The 17538-nt window shown below is 46.2% G+C and overlaps 1 protein-coding gene and 1 long non-coding RNA gene across 3 annotated transcripts in view; one reads left to right on the top strand and one right to left on the bottom strand.

Moving 5' to 3' along the window:
- LOC107970865 (uncharacterized) overlaps positions 1–16395 on the top strand; it is a 41426-nt gene extending 25031 nt beyond the window's left edge. The window contains exon 3 of the long non-coding RNA XR_008547183.2: positions 15358–16395. This is a non-coding gene — a long non-coding RNA (uncharacterized LOC107970865). The remainder of the gene's footprint in view (positions 1–15357) is intronic.
- On the bottom strand, positions 364–8649 carry AHSG (alpha 2-HS glycoprotein). Of its 2 annotated transcripts, none has more exons than XM_009446926.5 (7): positions 8332–8649; positions 5888–5995; positions 5159–5243; positions 4336–4499; positions 3049–3150; positions 1742–1825; positions 364–1096 (listed from the first exon to the last, which is right to left on the bottom strand). In XM_009446926.5, exons 1-7 carry the CDS (start codon positions 8542–8544, stop codon positions 752–754), a joined length of 1101 nt encoding a protein of 366 aa, XP_009445201.3. In that variant the 5' UTR covers positions 8545–8649; the 3' UTR covers positions 364–751.
- Positions 16396–17538: the final 1143 nt, after the last annotated feature.

The following is a 17538-nucleotide window of genomic DNA, read 5'->3' as shown; positions in this document are numbered from 1 at the left end:
AATTAGCTGGGTGTGGTGGCACGCACCTGTAGTCCCAGCTACTCAGGGGGCTGAGGCAGGGGAATCATTTGAATTTGGGAGGCGGAGCTTGCAGTGAGCCAAGATCATGCCACTGCGCTCCAGCCTGGGTGACAGAGTGAGACTCCGTCTCAGACAAAAAAAAAAAAAAGAAATGGTCATATCTTATGGGTTGTGGAAAGATCCTAGTCTCACTTTTTCCTGTATCTGGCAATACAGCAGGTTTTTGTTCTCTTTTGGTTCTCTTTTCACTTTGATTTTGATTCGGGACACTGTGTGGTTGTTGGGGTAAAAGGCTATGCATGTGAGGGCAGCTGGGATGAAGTCGCAATAAGCATGACCACATTCAGCTTAGAACCTTCTTTATTAAGGAAGGTCTTTCAGGCACTTTCATTAACAGGCACATATAAGCTTAGCAAGAGCACCTTTCAAAGTCACAGTTCCAATGGTTTTTGTAAGGTCAACCAGAGGCAGAGAACACAATCATGGTGGCTTACCATCAAAATCATGACAAGTTGTCAACCTAATGCCTTCTGTCAAACATAACCACCACCCACTCTGCTTCTGTCCTGTGAGGAATGACGGGAAGTAGGGAGTCAAGACTTGATATTAATGTAGATCACATGTGACACTTGCGTGGCCAGCAGACAAGGCCCCCCACCCATGCCCAGGCTTGGACAAAATGGTGGCTATGTTTTCTGTGCCAAACCTCCTCATCTCTGCCATGTCTAGCCTAGACCTTGAAGTGTCTGATCCTCCCCGGACATGGAGGAACCACTGGCCCAGCAGCAGCACCAACACTAGGCTGCACCACTGTGCGTGTTTTCCGGGGGTGCGACGCTTCTCCTGAGGGTGACCCCAATGAGACCACACCCATGAAGGTGTGGCGCAGGTCGTAGTGTGCCCAGTGCAACTGGTGTCCTGGGGGAGCTGCCAGTAACACATGGGAGTCTGGGGGTGAGCCAGCTGGAGGGAGTCCAGGTGCGCCAAGTGGAGGGGACGGAGGTGCATCTGGGTCCACCACGGGGGTGGGGACTGTTTCATTGGCACATTCTGGTTGGGGCTGTGAGGTCACGGGCTGGAAAAAGGACCATTTCCTTCAGTTAGTTTGCTTCCTCCTCCCAGGCAAGACAACCCACAGGCCCAGGTGGCACTGGCACCCAATTTCCTCACATTATACATTTTTATTTGCAAAGAGTCTAGCAAGAAAGGACCTACCTAAGTACAAGGGATTGTCATCAAGGTTACAAGGAGGGGTGACTGGCCTATGTTGGCCCCGGCCTCACCAGGATTGTCTTTGTGGTGGTGGACTTACACACACATGTCCAATGAGTAAAAGCACCCCACCTATGGCTCACCCTTGCCCAGCAGTGCCACCCTCTTTGTCATCTGAAGCTGCAGCCACTGGGAGCTAACAGGTAGATCTGGCCACCTGGTCTCTGCAACTCAGAAAACCACTCCCACCTCCCACAAATAAAAAGGTGGCTTTGTCAACTACACAGTAAGATGGTTCTTCCCTGTAGTTACTAGTTCGTGGGAGGGAAAGGCATAGCTAAAATATCCTTCCATTTGTTGATGATTCCGCATACCCCAGTGTTATTTCATACTGTGAGGTTCAGAAGCACGGGAGAGCAAATGTCCTGTCATCACTACTGCACTGCATAAATGTGAAGGGGTCATTGTATTCTGAAGGTGTAGGCAAGAATATTCCCGGAGCTGTTACCTGTGTTTGGAACACCGTGCAGGTCACTGCAACCTCTGCCCCACCAAGCTTCTCACTGAGTGTTGCCTTACAAAAGCCATATTGCTGCCCACAGAGAAAGAGGAGTTATTTTAACTAATTTCAAAAATGGATCCCCCCCAATTTCATTGACACTCCAACCTTAAATTAGTTTGAAAAACCATTTTTCTTAAAGTTATAGTTTCTGCTTGTGGGAGGTATATGATTCTATATATAACATGGAAATACAGAAATACTTTGAGAGTGAGAGAGATTACCCATAATCCCTTTCTGGTGGTGGCCTAGAAAGAAGGACTGTTAACATTGATGCATTTCTTTCTTATTTTAAAATACTATTAAATATGATTTAAAAATTGAGATCATTGTGACTATACGATGTTGTATCCTGTGTGTTTTCACTTGCCATAATAGCATTTTCTCATATCATTCATTATTCCTTGAAAACACAATTTTTAGTGTCTGCACAATTTTCTATTTACTGATGTGCATGAATTATTCAATGACACCTTCCTGTTGGACATACAGATCTCTCTTTTTTGGTCTCTTTATATCTATAATAAATCATTTTTATAGATATATTCTGTCAAATGTCACTGATGAATTCTTTTTCTTTTTCTTTTTCTTTTTTTTGAGACAGAGTCTCACTCTGTTGCCCAGGCTGGAGTGCAGCGGCACGATCTTAGTTTACTGCAACCTCTGCCTCCTGGGTTCACACCATTCTCCTGCCTCAGCCTCCCGAGTAGCTGGGACTACAGGCGCTCACCACCAAGCCCGGCTAATTTTTTTGTATTTTTAGTAGAGACGGGGTTTCACCATGTTAGCCAGGATGGTCTCGATCTCCTGACCTCCCGATCCGCCCGTCTTGGCCTCCCAAAGTGCTGGAATTACAGGCATGAGCCATCATGCCCGGCCACTGATGACTTCTTTAGACTAAAATCCTAGAAGTGTACATTATCAGCTCAAGGACTTGAAAGCTTTCGTATCAGAGTTATATGTCTAGAAAATGTGCACTTCACATTCCCAGTGGGTGGGCGTGACTTGGCTTCATTAGCAAATAGCCTCTCTCTTTCTCCTAACTCCATGTGCTTCCAGTGGGTGAGATGATTTGATGACAGCTCTTAAAGGGATGAAGTGACACCCTAAAAGAAGGCTTGCCATGATCCACAGGGAGAGGGGATTTGCACTGTTATTCTCTGTCTGCAGCCCCAAGATACAAACTATCCAAGGATGTTCTGTTCCACAAACAGCTCTGTCCGAGTGGTAACACCCCAAGGTCCCGGCCCACTCACCTTTTCTGCCAGCAGGTTACACTTGGCTGCCTCTGTGGCCTCTTTAGCAACACAGTCAGTGCCAGACACTGTAAACTCCACATAGGTAGAAGGTGGGAGGGGCTGAGAAGAGTACATGAAAATGCTCTTGAGGAAAGATGACTTACAATGAAAAGGGCAGAGAAGGAGAGCGGGAAGTAGCCTCCTTCGGGGAGCACCATTCATGCAGACCATGCATCGGCCCAGAAGACATGTCCCTCAATGGCTTACATAGGGCAGTTGCTATGGGGTTGTGTTCTCAAGTGCTTGTGCTTTAGAGGTAGGGGTTGTGTCTTCCTTGTAGGAGGGGCAAGTATCCATCACCGGTCCTTCAGGGTGGAGGTGAGTTTGCAGATAGGAAACAGGAATCAGAAGGCCAGCCTTAGACTGATAGGAGTAGGAACCCTGCCTCCCCCCAGCCCTCACTCTTGGGCTGCACTTGAGACCCAAGGTTCAGGTTATTCCAAGATAGGGTGGGAAAGTGAAGAGATTAATACCTCTTCCACCTGTTTCATAGAGCAGGCTCAAATGAAAAGATTTAGATGAAAGTATGGAAGATATCACTTGAGCTTTTCTTTCTTAAAGTAGTTGGAGCATAGGGACACAATAAAATATCTGTTATTTGGTGTAGTCTGGGGTGGGGATGTTCTGAGAATCACATATTCTGATTAATAGAATTGCCGTCTATACTAGCGTATTTCCAAGTATGGCCATGGCTGATATCCAGAATACATTTTCTTAAACATTTGAATTCTGTTGCATTCCAATGTGCTAAACCACCCACAGTACAATGAGATGTTTTCTCCAGTGACTCGAAAGGCATTTTAAGATCTTGCCATTATAAGCTTGTCAGCACAAGTGAGTATTAATTACGAGTCTGTGGCAGATGTTCAGCGGAGATGGGTGATACTGGAGCCCAGCAAATTTACAGTGAGTGCTTCTGGCCGACGTGGGCACCTCTACCAGCTGACACTGAGCTTTGGTTTTAGCTGGAACGGAGGGAGTGGGGATGTACCTGCCGGCAGCTGTGGCTGCTGGACGTTACAGTGGCTCAGCATGGGGGAGGCGCTGAGGGTGTTGGGGTCCTCATGACACTCAGGAACCTCATACCCCCTTAGGATGCTTTCTTCTCTTTCCAAACAACCCTCTCCTTGCTTTCTCATCGCTGCCCCTGCGCCTGTTCTTCCATGCCTCCCGCTCCACCACGTACAGTACATTCCCGAAGTGCCACCGAACTGCCCAACCTGTCAAAAGAATCTCAGTCTTTACCACAAGCTGAGCCCGGGAAATTTCCTCCAGCTGAAAATTGGAGCCGTTGTTCTGAGCGTTGAAGGCGGCCAGGGCAGCTTTCGCGGCGTGCACCACCCTGGTGTCGTTCAGCGGGGCCAGCAGGGGGCAGTCTTGGCACACCTTGCGCACGTCCTCGGCTGAGTCTGCTCGGAGAGAGGAAACCAGGATGTGGGCAGCCATTCTCCCTGGCATGGCCCCAGCTCTGCTGCGTTAGCAAGGGCTAAGGCATGCCCCAAATAGCTTCAGGCACTTTCTCTGCTTCTTACTAAACCTTCAAAAGGCTCTTGCTATGCTGACATTTCTGCAGGAGCTCTTATCATCACGAGGCAATTTTCACTTCCAGTAAGAATAACTTCTTATTTTTTTGAGACAGGGTCTCACTCTGTGTCACTCAGGCTGGAGTGCAGTGGCGCGATCTCGGCCCACTGCCACCTCTGCCTCCCAGATTCAAGCGATTCTCCTGCCTCAGCCTCCCTAGTAGCTGGGATTACAGGCGAGCACCACCACATTTTTGTATTTTTAGTAGAGATGGGGGTTTCACTATGTTAGCCAGGCTGGTCTCGAACTTCTGACTTCAGGTGATCCACCTGCCTCGGGTGGGTGGATTACAGGCGTGAGCCGCCGCACCAGGCCAAGAGTAGCTTCTTAAAACACAATTTTAAAAATCCCAGAACCCAGGAAATTTGGCTTCTCCTTTTCCTCACCGACAAAGCTGCTAGAACTACTTAAGTTGAAAATTATTCAGATCCCTTCCCCACTTTCTCTACAAGGAAAAAATGAGAATAAGAATAGTCATCTGTACCTGGACTGGAATCACATTTTGCGTATACCACGGAAAACTTGCCATCTAGTTTCAACAGCTGGAAATCACAGTCTCCTTCGACAGCCTGGAGAAAGAAACCCACGTGAGGATGGCTGCCCTTCCCCTTCGCACCCCGGGCAGGCTCCCTCCAGGCACGGCTGTCAAAGGTGACCCTTGCAAAATCGCCTTCGCTGGGTAATACTGAAACATGGCACTCTCTGCTTTCAGGGATACAATGATATAGTTAAACGCTTGTAAAAATCAGCCCCAGGGCAAGTGGCATCAAATGGCAATTTTATTTATGATGATGATGATTATTATTATTTCGAGATAGAGATTCACTGTTGTTGCCCAGGCTGGAGTGCAATGGCAGGATCTTGGCTCACTGCAACCTCCACCTCCCGGGTTCAAGCGATTCTCCTGCCTCAGCCTCCCGAGGAGCTGGGATTTACAGGTGCCCGTCACCACGTCCAGCTAATTTTTGTATTTTTAGTAGAGATGGGGTTTCACCATACTGGCCAGGCTGGTCTTGAACTCCTGACCTCAGGCGATCCACTTGCCTCAGCCTCCCAACGTGCTGAGATTATAGGCATGAGCCACTGCGCTCGGCCACAAATGGCGATTTTAGAAACTGCACCCTGGCTAGCCAAGAAGGCAGGCTGAGACGCTGGGTGAATCGGTGGAGCTGGCCGAAGGGCCACCTACAGTCATCCTAAGAAGGGTACTCACATGCTCCTTCAGCTGCCTCACGCTGCATCTTGCCACAGGGGTGGGGTCCAGCACATGGCAGGTGGTTTCCAGGGTGTCTATTTCAATCTCAAACAGCTCTCCGGAGGGCTGCTGTGGAGACAAAGAGTGAAGCCGTGAGCAACCTATTCCCCTGATCCTGTGGTGCGGTCCACGGTATGCGCCCTCATTGGGCTTGAGCGCACCCCCCTTTTGGAGAGGTGAGGGAAATGTCATTCTTACTGTCAGTCTGCAACTCCGTCTAGCTCTGAACTGGCCTGTGGGCAGGACAATGACCAGGGCTTGTCTGGTCTTCGTCTGTTGATTAAGGAAGCACCAGATGATGCTCGCAAAGCAGACGGGGTCCTGGGCTTGAACAAGTCGATGGAGCCACAGCCCTCACTCTGAGCTCTATTTGAAAACTACAAATGGGTGTTAACACTTATTTGTATTTATTATTTATTTATTATTTTTAAGATTTCACTCTTCAAGCAGTGCTTTGGAAAATGCAGGTTTGGATTTTTCTCAGACAAGCTGCAAAATAAGGTGGTGTAGGGTAATATCTTACTGTCTTTTTTTTTAATCTCCTCTATCCCTCCCTCTCCTTCTTTCTTTCTTCCTTTTCATTATTTGCTTTCCTTCCTTCCTCCATTTTCTTTTCCCTCCTAGAGGTTTTTGCTGCTGTTGTCCTTGGCTTTTCCTTTGTCTTGGCTTGTGCAGCAGGTGCCGGCATGCAACGATGCTGCTCTCTACTTCCCCCTGCTGGCGATAATGGGGAAGGGCATGTCTCCCTCTGACAAGGAAACTGGATGTCACTAGTGTAGACACGAGGGAGCTTGCAACAATCCTTGGAGATATTCTTGTCAGTTCACCTGTTTCTGTATCTTGTCTTCGAAGCCTGAAAAATCCAGAAGGTACAAGTATGCCTTTTCTCCTCTCAGCCCAGCTCTGCTTGCCTCTCATTGGTTCTGCCTGACTCACTAGTACCTGAAGCCGCCGCATCCCCTCCCCTGGGAGAAGCTCCGCATTTTATGATGTCCAGGTGTGCCCAGAGTGACTGCCTGAAAGCGTTCACAGCTCTGGCGAACAGGAACCGGGTACACCTGGGTTTCTCAAGGAAACCAACTCTGAAGCTCTGCCTTTAGTAAAAGTCACAATGCCCATTCATGATTACCTTTTCCCTCAGATGTGCGTGTTGCGTGTTCATTTCCCGTGACTTGATCAGCGTTTCCTCCTAACCACCATTGTGCTTTAATATGGCTGCAGCACTCTTAAAATCCATCCGGAGCAATCCTGATTTCAAATATGTTGTCTCTTTGTGAGACGGATGGCAGTCGTCAGTCGGTCCAGGCTTCCTGTTGTTGACCTTATTTTCCAACCTAGGTTGTAAGCTCTTGTGGGCACATATTATGCCTTTTTCACCACCGTATTAGGTTGAACCATTAAAACGGCCAATATTTGGTTGCTTTTGATATAGAAAAATGGCAGTTTTATATGGTTCATCCTAATATCTCTGGTTCTTGTCCAAGGAAGGCTTGTAATACATATTTGCTGAAAGAATTGTCCTTAATCAGAAATAAATCTAATTTCAAAACAGGCAGTAGACAGACAGCTTCTTTCCACCTCTCCAAATCTCTTGACTGATCCCCGAGGCATATTTCCAGCTTGATTTTTCTTGTCACTGGCTTCAAGCTGCGTTGGTTTCCTGTCTAGTGTGTGAGGAGGTGAATTGTGTTTATGCCAAGACTTCTCTCTGGGATGTGGGTAACTCTCTTTGGGAGGCAGTTTGTGTAGAAGAAGGAACACAGATATGGAATCAAATCCCAGCCTGAAGACTTAGTAATTATATGATTTTGGACCAAAACAAAACAAAACAAAACAAAAACAAAACAACCGCACACACACACACAACAGAGTCTTGGTCTCCTCTTGGGTAAGACGAGAACAATATATGTATCACACAGCACCAGGAGGCAGGACCGGGAAAGAGTAAATGAGATAATCTATGTGAATGGGCCTGGCATATAGTAGGCATCTGCCAGATGCTAGTTTTATTCATTCTCAGTCTTTGTTAGAGAGAAACCAAACCAAAGACAGATACGTGATTTTCAGCCAGTGGTAACTTGGCAACTAGGAGCTGGTCTCTTGGGTCCTAGTTTTTCCAGCAAGTTACACTTTCCGTCTGTGATCTGCAAACTACCATTTGAAGCACTTTTTCTTCCGCACACCACCCCACACCCCACCCAGCTCCCTCCTGACACCCATGACTGCCGTACAGAATGTCTCCTCTCTTGCCCTCTGCCTGCCCCTTCCCTCACTCCTGGGAAGAAATCAGAGAATTTACTCCTCTGTGGTTTCATTTGCACTGGGTGATGGTGATTTTTTGAGGCACCTGACTGAGCTCCACGTACACATTATTTCAGCTCATACACAGCAGGTCCACTTACCCGAGGCCACACCTTTACTTCATCAATCTGGTTCAAGGTGTGTTTGTATCCCCAAGGATGGTTTTGATTGATGTAGTCTATAGCCACCAGAGCTGCTTCCTCAGTTTCTGGATCATCGCAGTTCGGTTGTCTATAAATCAGCCCTAGGCCACGTGGGGCTGAGTGGCAGCCCCAGAGCTGAGCAAGACAAAGGAGCAGGACGAGGGACTTCATGGCTGCCCCAGAGAGGCCCTGGCAGGCGTGCAGGTGGTTGGAGGCTTCGGGACCAACCCAGGTGCTCTGCTGGGAAAGGTAGACCCATGGAGGGTGGTGGGCTTTATTTATCTGTTGGAGCCTGCCGGAAGAATTGCATAAGGATACAGGATGATTTCTGCTTTGGTTCAAAAGAAAAAAAAAACACCCTGCAAACATCAGCCTTGGAAAAGCAAACAGGTTAGGACATCGCTGGTCCCCAAGAAATCTGCCAAAGTCCATGCTGCTGTGGGGGAGATGCTCCAAAGTCTGCTTGGAACATGGTAATAGCAGCAAAGAGAAGACAGCTGAGGGAATGAGGTGCACACAGTGAGCCTCAGAGTGCCATGGGTTTGGCAGCAGAGGAAACGTCTTCTACTGTGATGTGAGCATGCCATGGGGTCTGTGAGAGGGAAGGGAGGATACTCAGCAATTTGATAAAATTCTCCAATGTCAGGGGGAGTTAGCTTTCCAAGAGGAGTCCTACAGGGAGAACAAGGCCCACAGATATAGCAAAGGTACAGATGTGTATAGGAGATGCCAAGATTTTGGGGGAAGATTCTTGGAGAAAAGAAGAAAGGATGAGAGATGTTTCTGCCTAAAGTGGGGAATGGAGGTGGAAGAAGGGGGTTCCCGTGGCAGGACCACGGTGGGAAATGACTAGCAAAACGTGTGGGGTTCCCTGCCCCTTCTCTTCCTTCTCCAGACCTCACTGCCAGGGCCCTGCATGTGACAGCACAGATGGGCACTGACCAGAGTCTCCTAGCACTAGTAACCTAGTGCCCCTGCCAGTGCACAAGGGCAGCAGAGGGGAGTCCTGATCTAACAGCTGCTCATTTGACATAGCTCTGGGTTTGAGTCTGACACTGCAGGCTGAGATGCTGCACGAGCAGCTATGGACACAAATACCCCTTGAACATTCTTTGCAGACTCAGCAGAATTACAGTGTGTCTTTCTGGCCAGAACAGAGGGCCAGTGTTGACTCCAGGCACTGCCAGTTAAGTGACCCTTGACAATTCCAACTGTGACATCCAAGGAGGGTTGGCAGGATAAAGAGAGGCTTGGGAAATATCACACAAGGACCTGGTTTGGTTTAGTCTGAAGCAAAGAAGCCCTCTCATGGAGACCAACATGGTCTTCAAATATTTAGAGGCCATCATTGTGTGTGGGTGAATTTGTTCTAATGTTTGATATTGCTTCAGAGAAAAAAAACTGGTTAAAAAAAAAAAGAAAGAAGAGGGGCCCCTCCAAAGGGAAGCTTAATATTGATTTTCTAGGGGGAGGATCAGGGTGAGGGAGGTGAAGTGAGTGGTGATGGGGCAGAGAAGGTAGTTGGCAGGACTGTTTTCACATTTACTCCCAGCTGCTCACACACCACACCGAATCTTAATGACAGAAGCTCAGAAGGTGTGGCCAGGACTCCAGGTTCTCTCCAAGAGGGGGAACATGTTTCTTCCAGATGCAAAACAAACTCTGGTCATCCAGCAAGATGATCCTCAAAGCCAGGGGCAATCTTCCATCACCTTATACTCCATTTCACTCAGGGCCCTGACTCCTGAACTGTGTGTGGAAGCTATGCTTTTCTTTATATAATTTTTAAAAATATTGAAGGGCTGGGCACGGTGGCTCACACCTGTAATCCCAGCACTTTGGGAGGCTGAGGTGGGCAGATCACGAGGCCAAGAGATTGAGCCCAGCCTGGCCAACACAGTGAAACCCCGTCTCTTCTAAAAATACAAAAATTAGCTGGGCGTGGTGGCGTGCGCCTGTAGTCCCACCTACTCGGGAGGCCAAGACAGGAGAATCACTTGAACCCAGGAGGTGGAGGTTGCAGTGAGCCAAGATTGCACCACTGCACTCCAGCCTGGCAACGGAGTGGGACTCCGACTCAAAAAAAAAAAAAAAAAATTGAATAAAGTGTGGTAAGGTGGCACACACCTGTAATCCCAACTATGAAGGCAGGATGATAGCATAAGCCCTGGAGTAGGCTATGGCTGCAGTGAGCTATGATAGTGCCACTGCACTCCAGCCCAGCCAACAGAATGAGACTCTGTCTCAAAAAAGAAATCATTCACAATCTCATCATGCAGAGATAAACAGTGTTAATGTTTTGGTGCATTTATATCTTTTCTTTTTTTCTATGTAAAATAATATTTTAATATAATTTTGATTATACTGCATATACAGCTGTTAAAATTTTTTCACCTATTGCTTTAACTTGAATATTTTCCTATGTCATTAAGTAGACTTAAAAACATGTTTACAGGCCAGGCACGGTGGCTTACACCTGTAATCCCAGCACTTTGGGAGGCCAAGGCAGGTGGATCATGAGGTCAACAGATAGAGAGCATCCTGGCCAACATGGTGAAACCCCATCTCTACTAAAAATACAAAAAATTAGCTGGGCGTGGTGCTGGACGCCTGTAATCTCAGCTACTTGGGAGGCTGAGGCAGGAGAATCACTTGAACCCGGGAGGCAGAGGTTGCAGTGAGGGGAGATTGTGCCACCGCACTCCAGCTTGGGCAACAGAGTGAGACTCTGTCTCAAAACAAAAACAAAAACAAAAAAAACACACTTTTTTATTTAGGAATCTTTGGCTTTTGATTCTTTTTTTCAGGATAGATTTTTAGAGGTAAAATTATTGATTCTAATGATTTGCACATTTTTAAAGCTCTTAATTTCTATAGTCAAATAGTCTATTTGGCTATGCCAATTTATCCCCCTTCCATTTAGCTGTTGTGTGATGTCAGCTCAGCTGTTTTCTCTTTTCCTCTGCTACTGCTTTCATGCTGACTTTTGTGGGAACTTAGATATGTGAACACTATCAGAATTCTTTTTTTAAAATGTAATTTATGAATATCTTTGCTTTTATCACAGCTACTCCATATGTTTAATACTTATAAACTAAAATAACTTTGGTATCAAGCTGAGTAAAATGATCCCTTAGATTTTTTCAGTTTCCTTAGAAAGAAATGTTGCCATTTACTTACTGGAAATGAGGAAGAAAATAGATGATATTTTGGTATGTTTTCCAAGATGGCTGTAGCATTAGTGCCAATGGATAGTTCCCTGTGCCTGATGACACCAGTTTTAAACTTTAAAAGATTCTCACTTGCCAAATGTATGTGGGACTCATGAGTGATCTTCACGTGCTGAATACATATACGCATGAATAATCTTGGGTCAGTTTGATCCAACTGGCTCCAGCTTCTTTGCATATCAGTAGGAGATAAGCATTTCCTCCATTTTCTGGTCCTTTGCTGCATTATTTTAGTTACTTTTCTGTGCATTTTTCTATGAGGCTCACATCACAGCAATAAAATAATCCTCATTCCATTCACACTATGATGGCTGATAGTGTATTGAGGATATCAAGGGCTTGTTAGAACTGGTCAAGGAGAGCAGGCCCAACAGTCTAAGGAGCAGGAGAGGATCAACAATCTCCAGGAGATGGCAGCAGGGTGCCGGGCAGTGCTTGCTGGGTGCAACCCTTGTGTGGCTGATGGCAGAAATCTCAAGATGGCAGCTGTCTTAGTCCATCTGTGTTTCTATAAAGGAAAACCTGAGGCTGGGTAATTTATAAAGAAAAGAGGTTTATTTGGCTCATGGTTCTGCAGGCTGTACAAGAAGCATGACACCAGCATCTGCTTCTGGTGAGGGCTATAGGCTGCTTCCACTCATGGCGGAAGGCAAAGAAGAGCTGGCGTGCGCAAGCTCTTGGTGAGAGAGAGGAGAGATGCCTGGCTTTTTCTTTCTTTCTTTCTTTTTTTAACAACCAGCTCTCACGGAAAATAATATAGCAGGAATTCATTCATTACCACCAGGATGGCACCAAGCCCTTCATGAGGGATCTGTCTCCATGACCCAAACACCTCCCATTAGGCCCCACCTCCAACATTGGGGATTACATTTCAACATGAGACGTGGGGGGACAAACATCCAAACTAGAGCAGCAGCTAAGGATGGCACCAGGGTTCCTGAATTTGTCAAAAGGACTCTTTGCCAGGGAGCCACTAGGGCAGGTGTTGTATTTAAACTATTCCAAGGCAGAATTCAGTGTTTATAGTTGCAGGCCAGGAGCCACAACAAGAAAGATCGCCATAAGCTCAGGGTCAGAGTTTCTCAGAGGTTGGTTCCATTAGTGGATGTGAGTATAGGAGGGAGAGGATAGATATAGAAAGATATGAAATATCCCGTCAGGCAGCAAGAGCTAAGGTGATAGCTAGAAACCAGCCTCTCACAAAACAGAAGATGAAAAAGTGCCTGTCAGCAAAAGCCAGAAGGACAACTGGTTTCTGTAGGGAGGAAATAGCAGTGGTTGGTTTTTAAATCATTAGGTCAGGTTCATGGCTCTGCCCTTTCTGGTACTTAAAGGGCCTAGGCCCTGATAGACTGGGTATGAATTTCACTCAAAGACTGGGTGTTTCTTCATTCATATGTTCAATGAACAAACATTTATTGAGCACCTACTATCTGTGTTATCAGATGCCTGGACACAGAGTAATGAGAACCACATGCTCTGGAGGAGCTCATCTTGACTCATTTAGTCTGGCAATGCCTGATCAGCAAAGAACTTTATGTTAATATATGAAATTATCATAATATTATTATACAAATTATCATATTTTCCTGTGGAGACAGGTTGGGATTTACTTTGCCAATGTAAAGCACCAGTGAATGAAAGCAAATTACCTTTGTCCAAGGACCCATCTGGTTTCTTGTGAAAGTAACTTAGCACCAAGCACCCTGGAAGTCATCAACCCATAATTAGGAAGAGCCCCTTGTACTCAGCACCAAAGTTGGGAGATGTGGGCCCAACCGCAGCGTGGCAAAAATGACCATAAGTAATGGCTCCATCTTTTGGGGTGGAAAAAGGGCTCTGCAAGCCTTCCTCCAACACTGCCCTGATAAGCAGGACCTAGCTCTGCAAATCCAAACCCCAGAAAGGAAATTGCATTTGAGAACATATAAAGGGAAGAGTAAGGCGTGGACTAGAGTAGGGCAAGGGAGTGGGTAAAGGTGCAAATTTCAAGGAGGCCTCTCCCTTGGGGTTGCTGCTTCTTAAATGTTGTGCTCTAGGCCTCTCTTGCTGCACCTTTGTCCTGCCCTGCGGAAGAGGCATAATCGAAACCCAGGATAGAAAAAATGTTTCTGGCTGGATGCGGTGACTCACACCTGTAATCCCTGCACTTTGGGAGGCCAAGGAGCGTGGATCAACTGAGGTCAGGAGCTTGAGACCAGCCTGGCCAACATGAAGAAACCCCATCTCTAGTAAAAACACAAAAATTAGCCAGGCATAGTGGTGCGCACCTGTAATCCCAGCTACTCGGGAGGCTGAGGTAGAAGAATCGCTTGAATCCGGGAGGTGGAGGTTGCAGTGAGCCAAGATCGCGCCATTGCACTCCAGCCTGGGTGACAGAGTAAGACCCCGTCTCCAAAAAAGAAAAAATGTTTCTACTTCATCAAATATTTTTTCTCTTTCAAGGGAAGTTCTTTTAACATTTGGGCTGGTGATCCTATGTGTGCAATGGGCCCCAAAACACAGCAATCCTTGCAGTAAACTTTTCATCATCACATAAGAAACAATGGGAAACCTTCCATTCTCTTTTGTACAATAGGAAGGAGACTTACTACTACATACTGTTTAGTGTGGCCTTGACACTCACTTAAACATTCTGTCTTATAAGAGAATCACTTCACAGTTAAAGAAATCGGGAGATTTGAGCTTTCCAGGCCTGGAACAGCACCTGCTCAGGAAAACAGCATCATCATAGCTCCTGTTACTGACTTATTCATAAAAGGCATGAGAGCTGAACTATTCTTATCCTTCCTCCTTTACAGAGGGAAAAAAGGCTGAGAGGTTCTGGAACTTGACCACATCACACGCCAAGAAAATGGAAGGGCCTGGATTTAGCCCAATCACTTTATTTCTGTATTAACTCCAAACCAAAAGTATAAGGGGCCCAAGAAAAGCTGGGGAGGTTGGCTGCTGGACAGCAGTCTCCTGCTAGACACTAAATTGAGTAAATCATTATTCTTGAGAATAGAAAACATGGCTGCATTAAAAAAGGATGAGTTCATGTCCTTTGTAGGGACACAGATGAAGCTGGAAACCATAATTCTGAGCAAACTATTGCAAGGACAGAAAACCAAACACCGCATGTTCTCACTCATAGGTGGGAATTGAACAATTGAACAATGAAGACACTTGGACACAGGGTGGGGAACATCACGCACCGGGGCCTGTCGTGGGGTGGGGGGAGGGGGAGGGATAGCATTAGGAGAAATACATAATGTAGATGATGAGTTAACGGGTGCAGCACACCGACATGGCACATGTATACATATGTTACTAACCAGCACCTTGTGCACATGCACCCTAGAACTTAAAGTATAGTCATAATAAAAAAGAAAACATGGCTGCATGTTGCTATATTAGAAAAGAAAACTGATTCAAACTCAATCTTGTTGATATGAAAATAAAAATGTAAAATATAAAAAAGAAAGGAATAGAAAAATGCATTGAGTTTGGTCAACGATTAAATAATTTAAAAGTTAGTTTGTGCCCATAATTTCAGTCAGTAGAAAATATCTGGATCTTAGTTTTTCCAAAAAACACTTTGACTTGTTGACTTTAGCAATGACTCAGCCGGTCTTAAAGTTATCTCTATTTCAGGTTTAGAAGGTAAATAAAGGGTAAATGATTACACTGTTTCTAGTCAGATGTTTTTCAGGGAAAATGGTAGTCAATGCAGATAGTCACATCCATCTTTCCTGCTGGTTTCTGTCACCAGACTTTGATGTCTTCAAAGCAAGGCGAGTGAGTGGCACTCTTCGGACAAGAAGGAAGATGGCAGGTGAAATCATCTTCTTCTAATGAGCCCTGTGCTATGCTTGCTGATGTCCTTGGTCACGGAGATTTTCAGAAGAGCCATGGCCTTACCAGTGAAGGTTACACAGAGGCCACTGGAGTCAAGTAATTCATTGCACCTTATTACATTTAGGCACTTCTTTATCCATCATGCAGGCTATTGGGATTAAAATGGGTCCTTTCAACAATGAGTCAATATTGAAGATTCTGTGGATCCATTTATGGACACATATTGGGTATTCTCTGGACACATGCCTTAACTTCACAACTGTTTCTTGGACATTGTGCTAGGTGCTAAGGAAATGCAAATGGAAGGTATAATTCTTGTCTTCTGGGTGTTCACTGTTGGGTCTGATGCCATACAACTATTGTGAACACACGAGGGAAGTGTAAGCTGTGTGTGGTTCTTGCCCTCAGCCTGAGGAGCACAGTCCCTGAGGTGGAAGGGTCTCCAGATGACAGCAGTGTCCATGCCTTATTTACTCTTGATTTCCAGCACCTGCCTCCTGCCCAGCACAGTTGGGCCCCAAACCTGATCACTGACGGGGTTGCTCTGGACCAGCCCATCACTCAATGCAGAGCTTCCTTCCAGTGTTTGGTGTCTGCTTGAGGTTGTGGAGATATGAGGGCCTCTCTCCCACTCCTGCCGCCCATTCCATTGTTGCTTCACACTGATTACTAAGAGATTTCCCTGCCTGCCTTGTAACCTGACCAACAAACCCAGATTCTGCCCTCAGGAGTTACCTGAACTAAAACACTATACAGACTAAATCCCTGGTCTCTATATTATGCTTCAGGTATTTAGAGACATCTGTGCTGTATCTTGTTTTCCTTCTCTGGCCTCCAGTATCCCTATTCCTTTACATACTTCTCTGGTGAATTAGTTTTGAGACTACATCATCATCCTATTGACCAGGCAAGACTAGCACCAATGATTAAATAATAGGATGAATCATCCTGTGATTAGGAGTGAAATTAATTCTTAGCTCTCTGAGTGGGTGTGATCTGGTGCATGCACATGTGTGTACATGTGGACAATTCAACAATTACAGGATGAAGATTAGCCAGCTGCTACTGGCAGGACAGGAGGGGTTCTCTTGGTTTTCAGAGGCATATCTGGACCCTCAGAAAGATTAACAATGAAACCAACAAACAAGTCCTTCTTCTCCATAGACTACCTTGATGAGACTTCTTGAATGTTGAGAGGGAAAATATATGAGGCTAATGGAAGACCCGTAAGAGGGGACTAAGCCTCCTACTCTGCTTGGATCTGGCATGGCTCTTGGCTGTAGCATTTCTTCACTCTTTGTTGTCTGATCTCTTGAATACACTTGAGGATATGGGCAGTCTTTGCCTCTCATGCTCTTGTTAGAATAGTAAAAGGAGACAAATTGAAATTGAGAGGGTGCAGATCACAGGGCCAGGGCAGCTAATGTGGGCAGTTTTCTGTCTGTGCTGGGATTATGCAACAGGCAGCGAGATCATTTGGTAGGTTAAGCAACAGATTCAGCCTCCAGAATTTAGATTCTTTCGTTTTTGTTTTGTTTTTTTTTTTTTGAGATGGAGTTTTGCTCTTGTCACCCAGGCTGGAGTACAGTGGCACAATCTCGCCACCTCCTGGGTTCAAGCGATTCTCCTGTCTCAGCCTCGAGTAGCTGGGATTACAGTACAGGTGCCCACCAGTACGCTCGGCTGATTTTTGATATTTTTAGTAGAGATGGGGTTTCACCATGTTGGCCAGGCTGGTCTCGAACTCCTAACGTCAGGTGATCTGCCTGCCTTGACCTCCCAAAGTGCTGGGATTACAGGCGTGAGCCACCGCGCCCGGCCAGAATTCAGATTCTAATGGAGACTGAGGCGTGGGAGGATGGATACTTGCAGGAAGGTAAGGGTAAGATGGAGAGAGGCTGGATGGGTGGGAGGCAGGGGTGTGGGAGCAACCTGATGAGGGAGCTTACATGGAGAATCAGGATAGACCCAAGTCCAAACCCTGGTGCCACTATTTACTTGCTATGTGACCTAACTAGAGATTAAGTCTGGCTATGCCTTTGTTTCTTCATCTGTTAAATACGGGCAGTAAAACCTGGCTAGTAGAGATGAGCTG

This window comes from Pan troglodytes, chromosome 2, assembly GCF_028858775.2.
Source record: "Pan troglodytes isolate AG18354 chromosome 2, NHGRI_mPanTro3-v2.0_pri, whole genome shotgun sequence".
Lineage (NCBI taxonomy): Eukaryota > Metazoa > Chordata > Mammalia > Primates > Hominidae > Pan > Pan troglodytes.
This window is presented reverse-complemented; position numbering and strand designations above follow the sequence as displayed.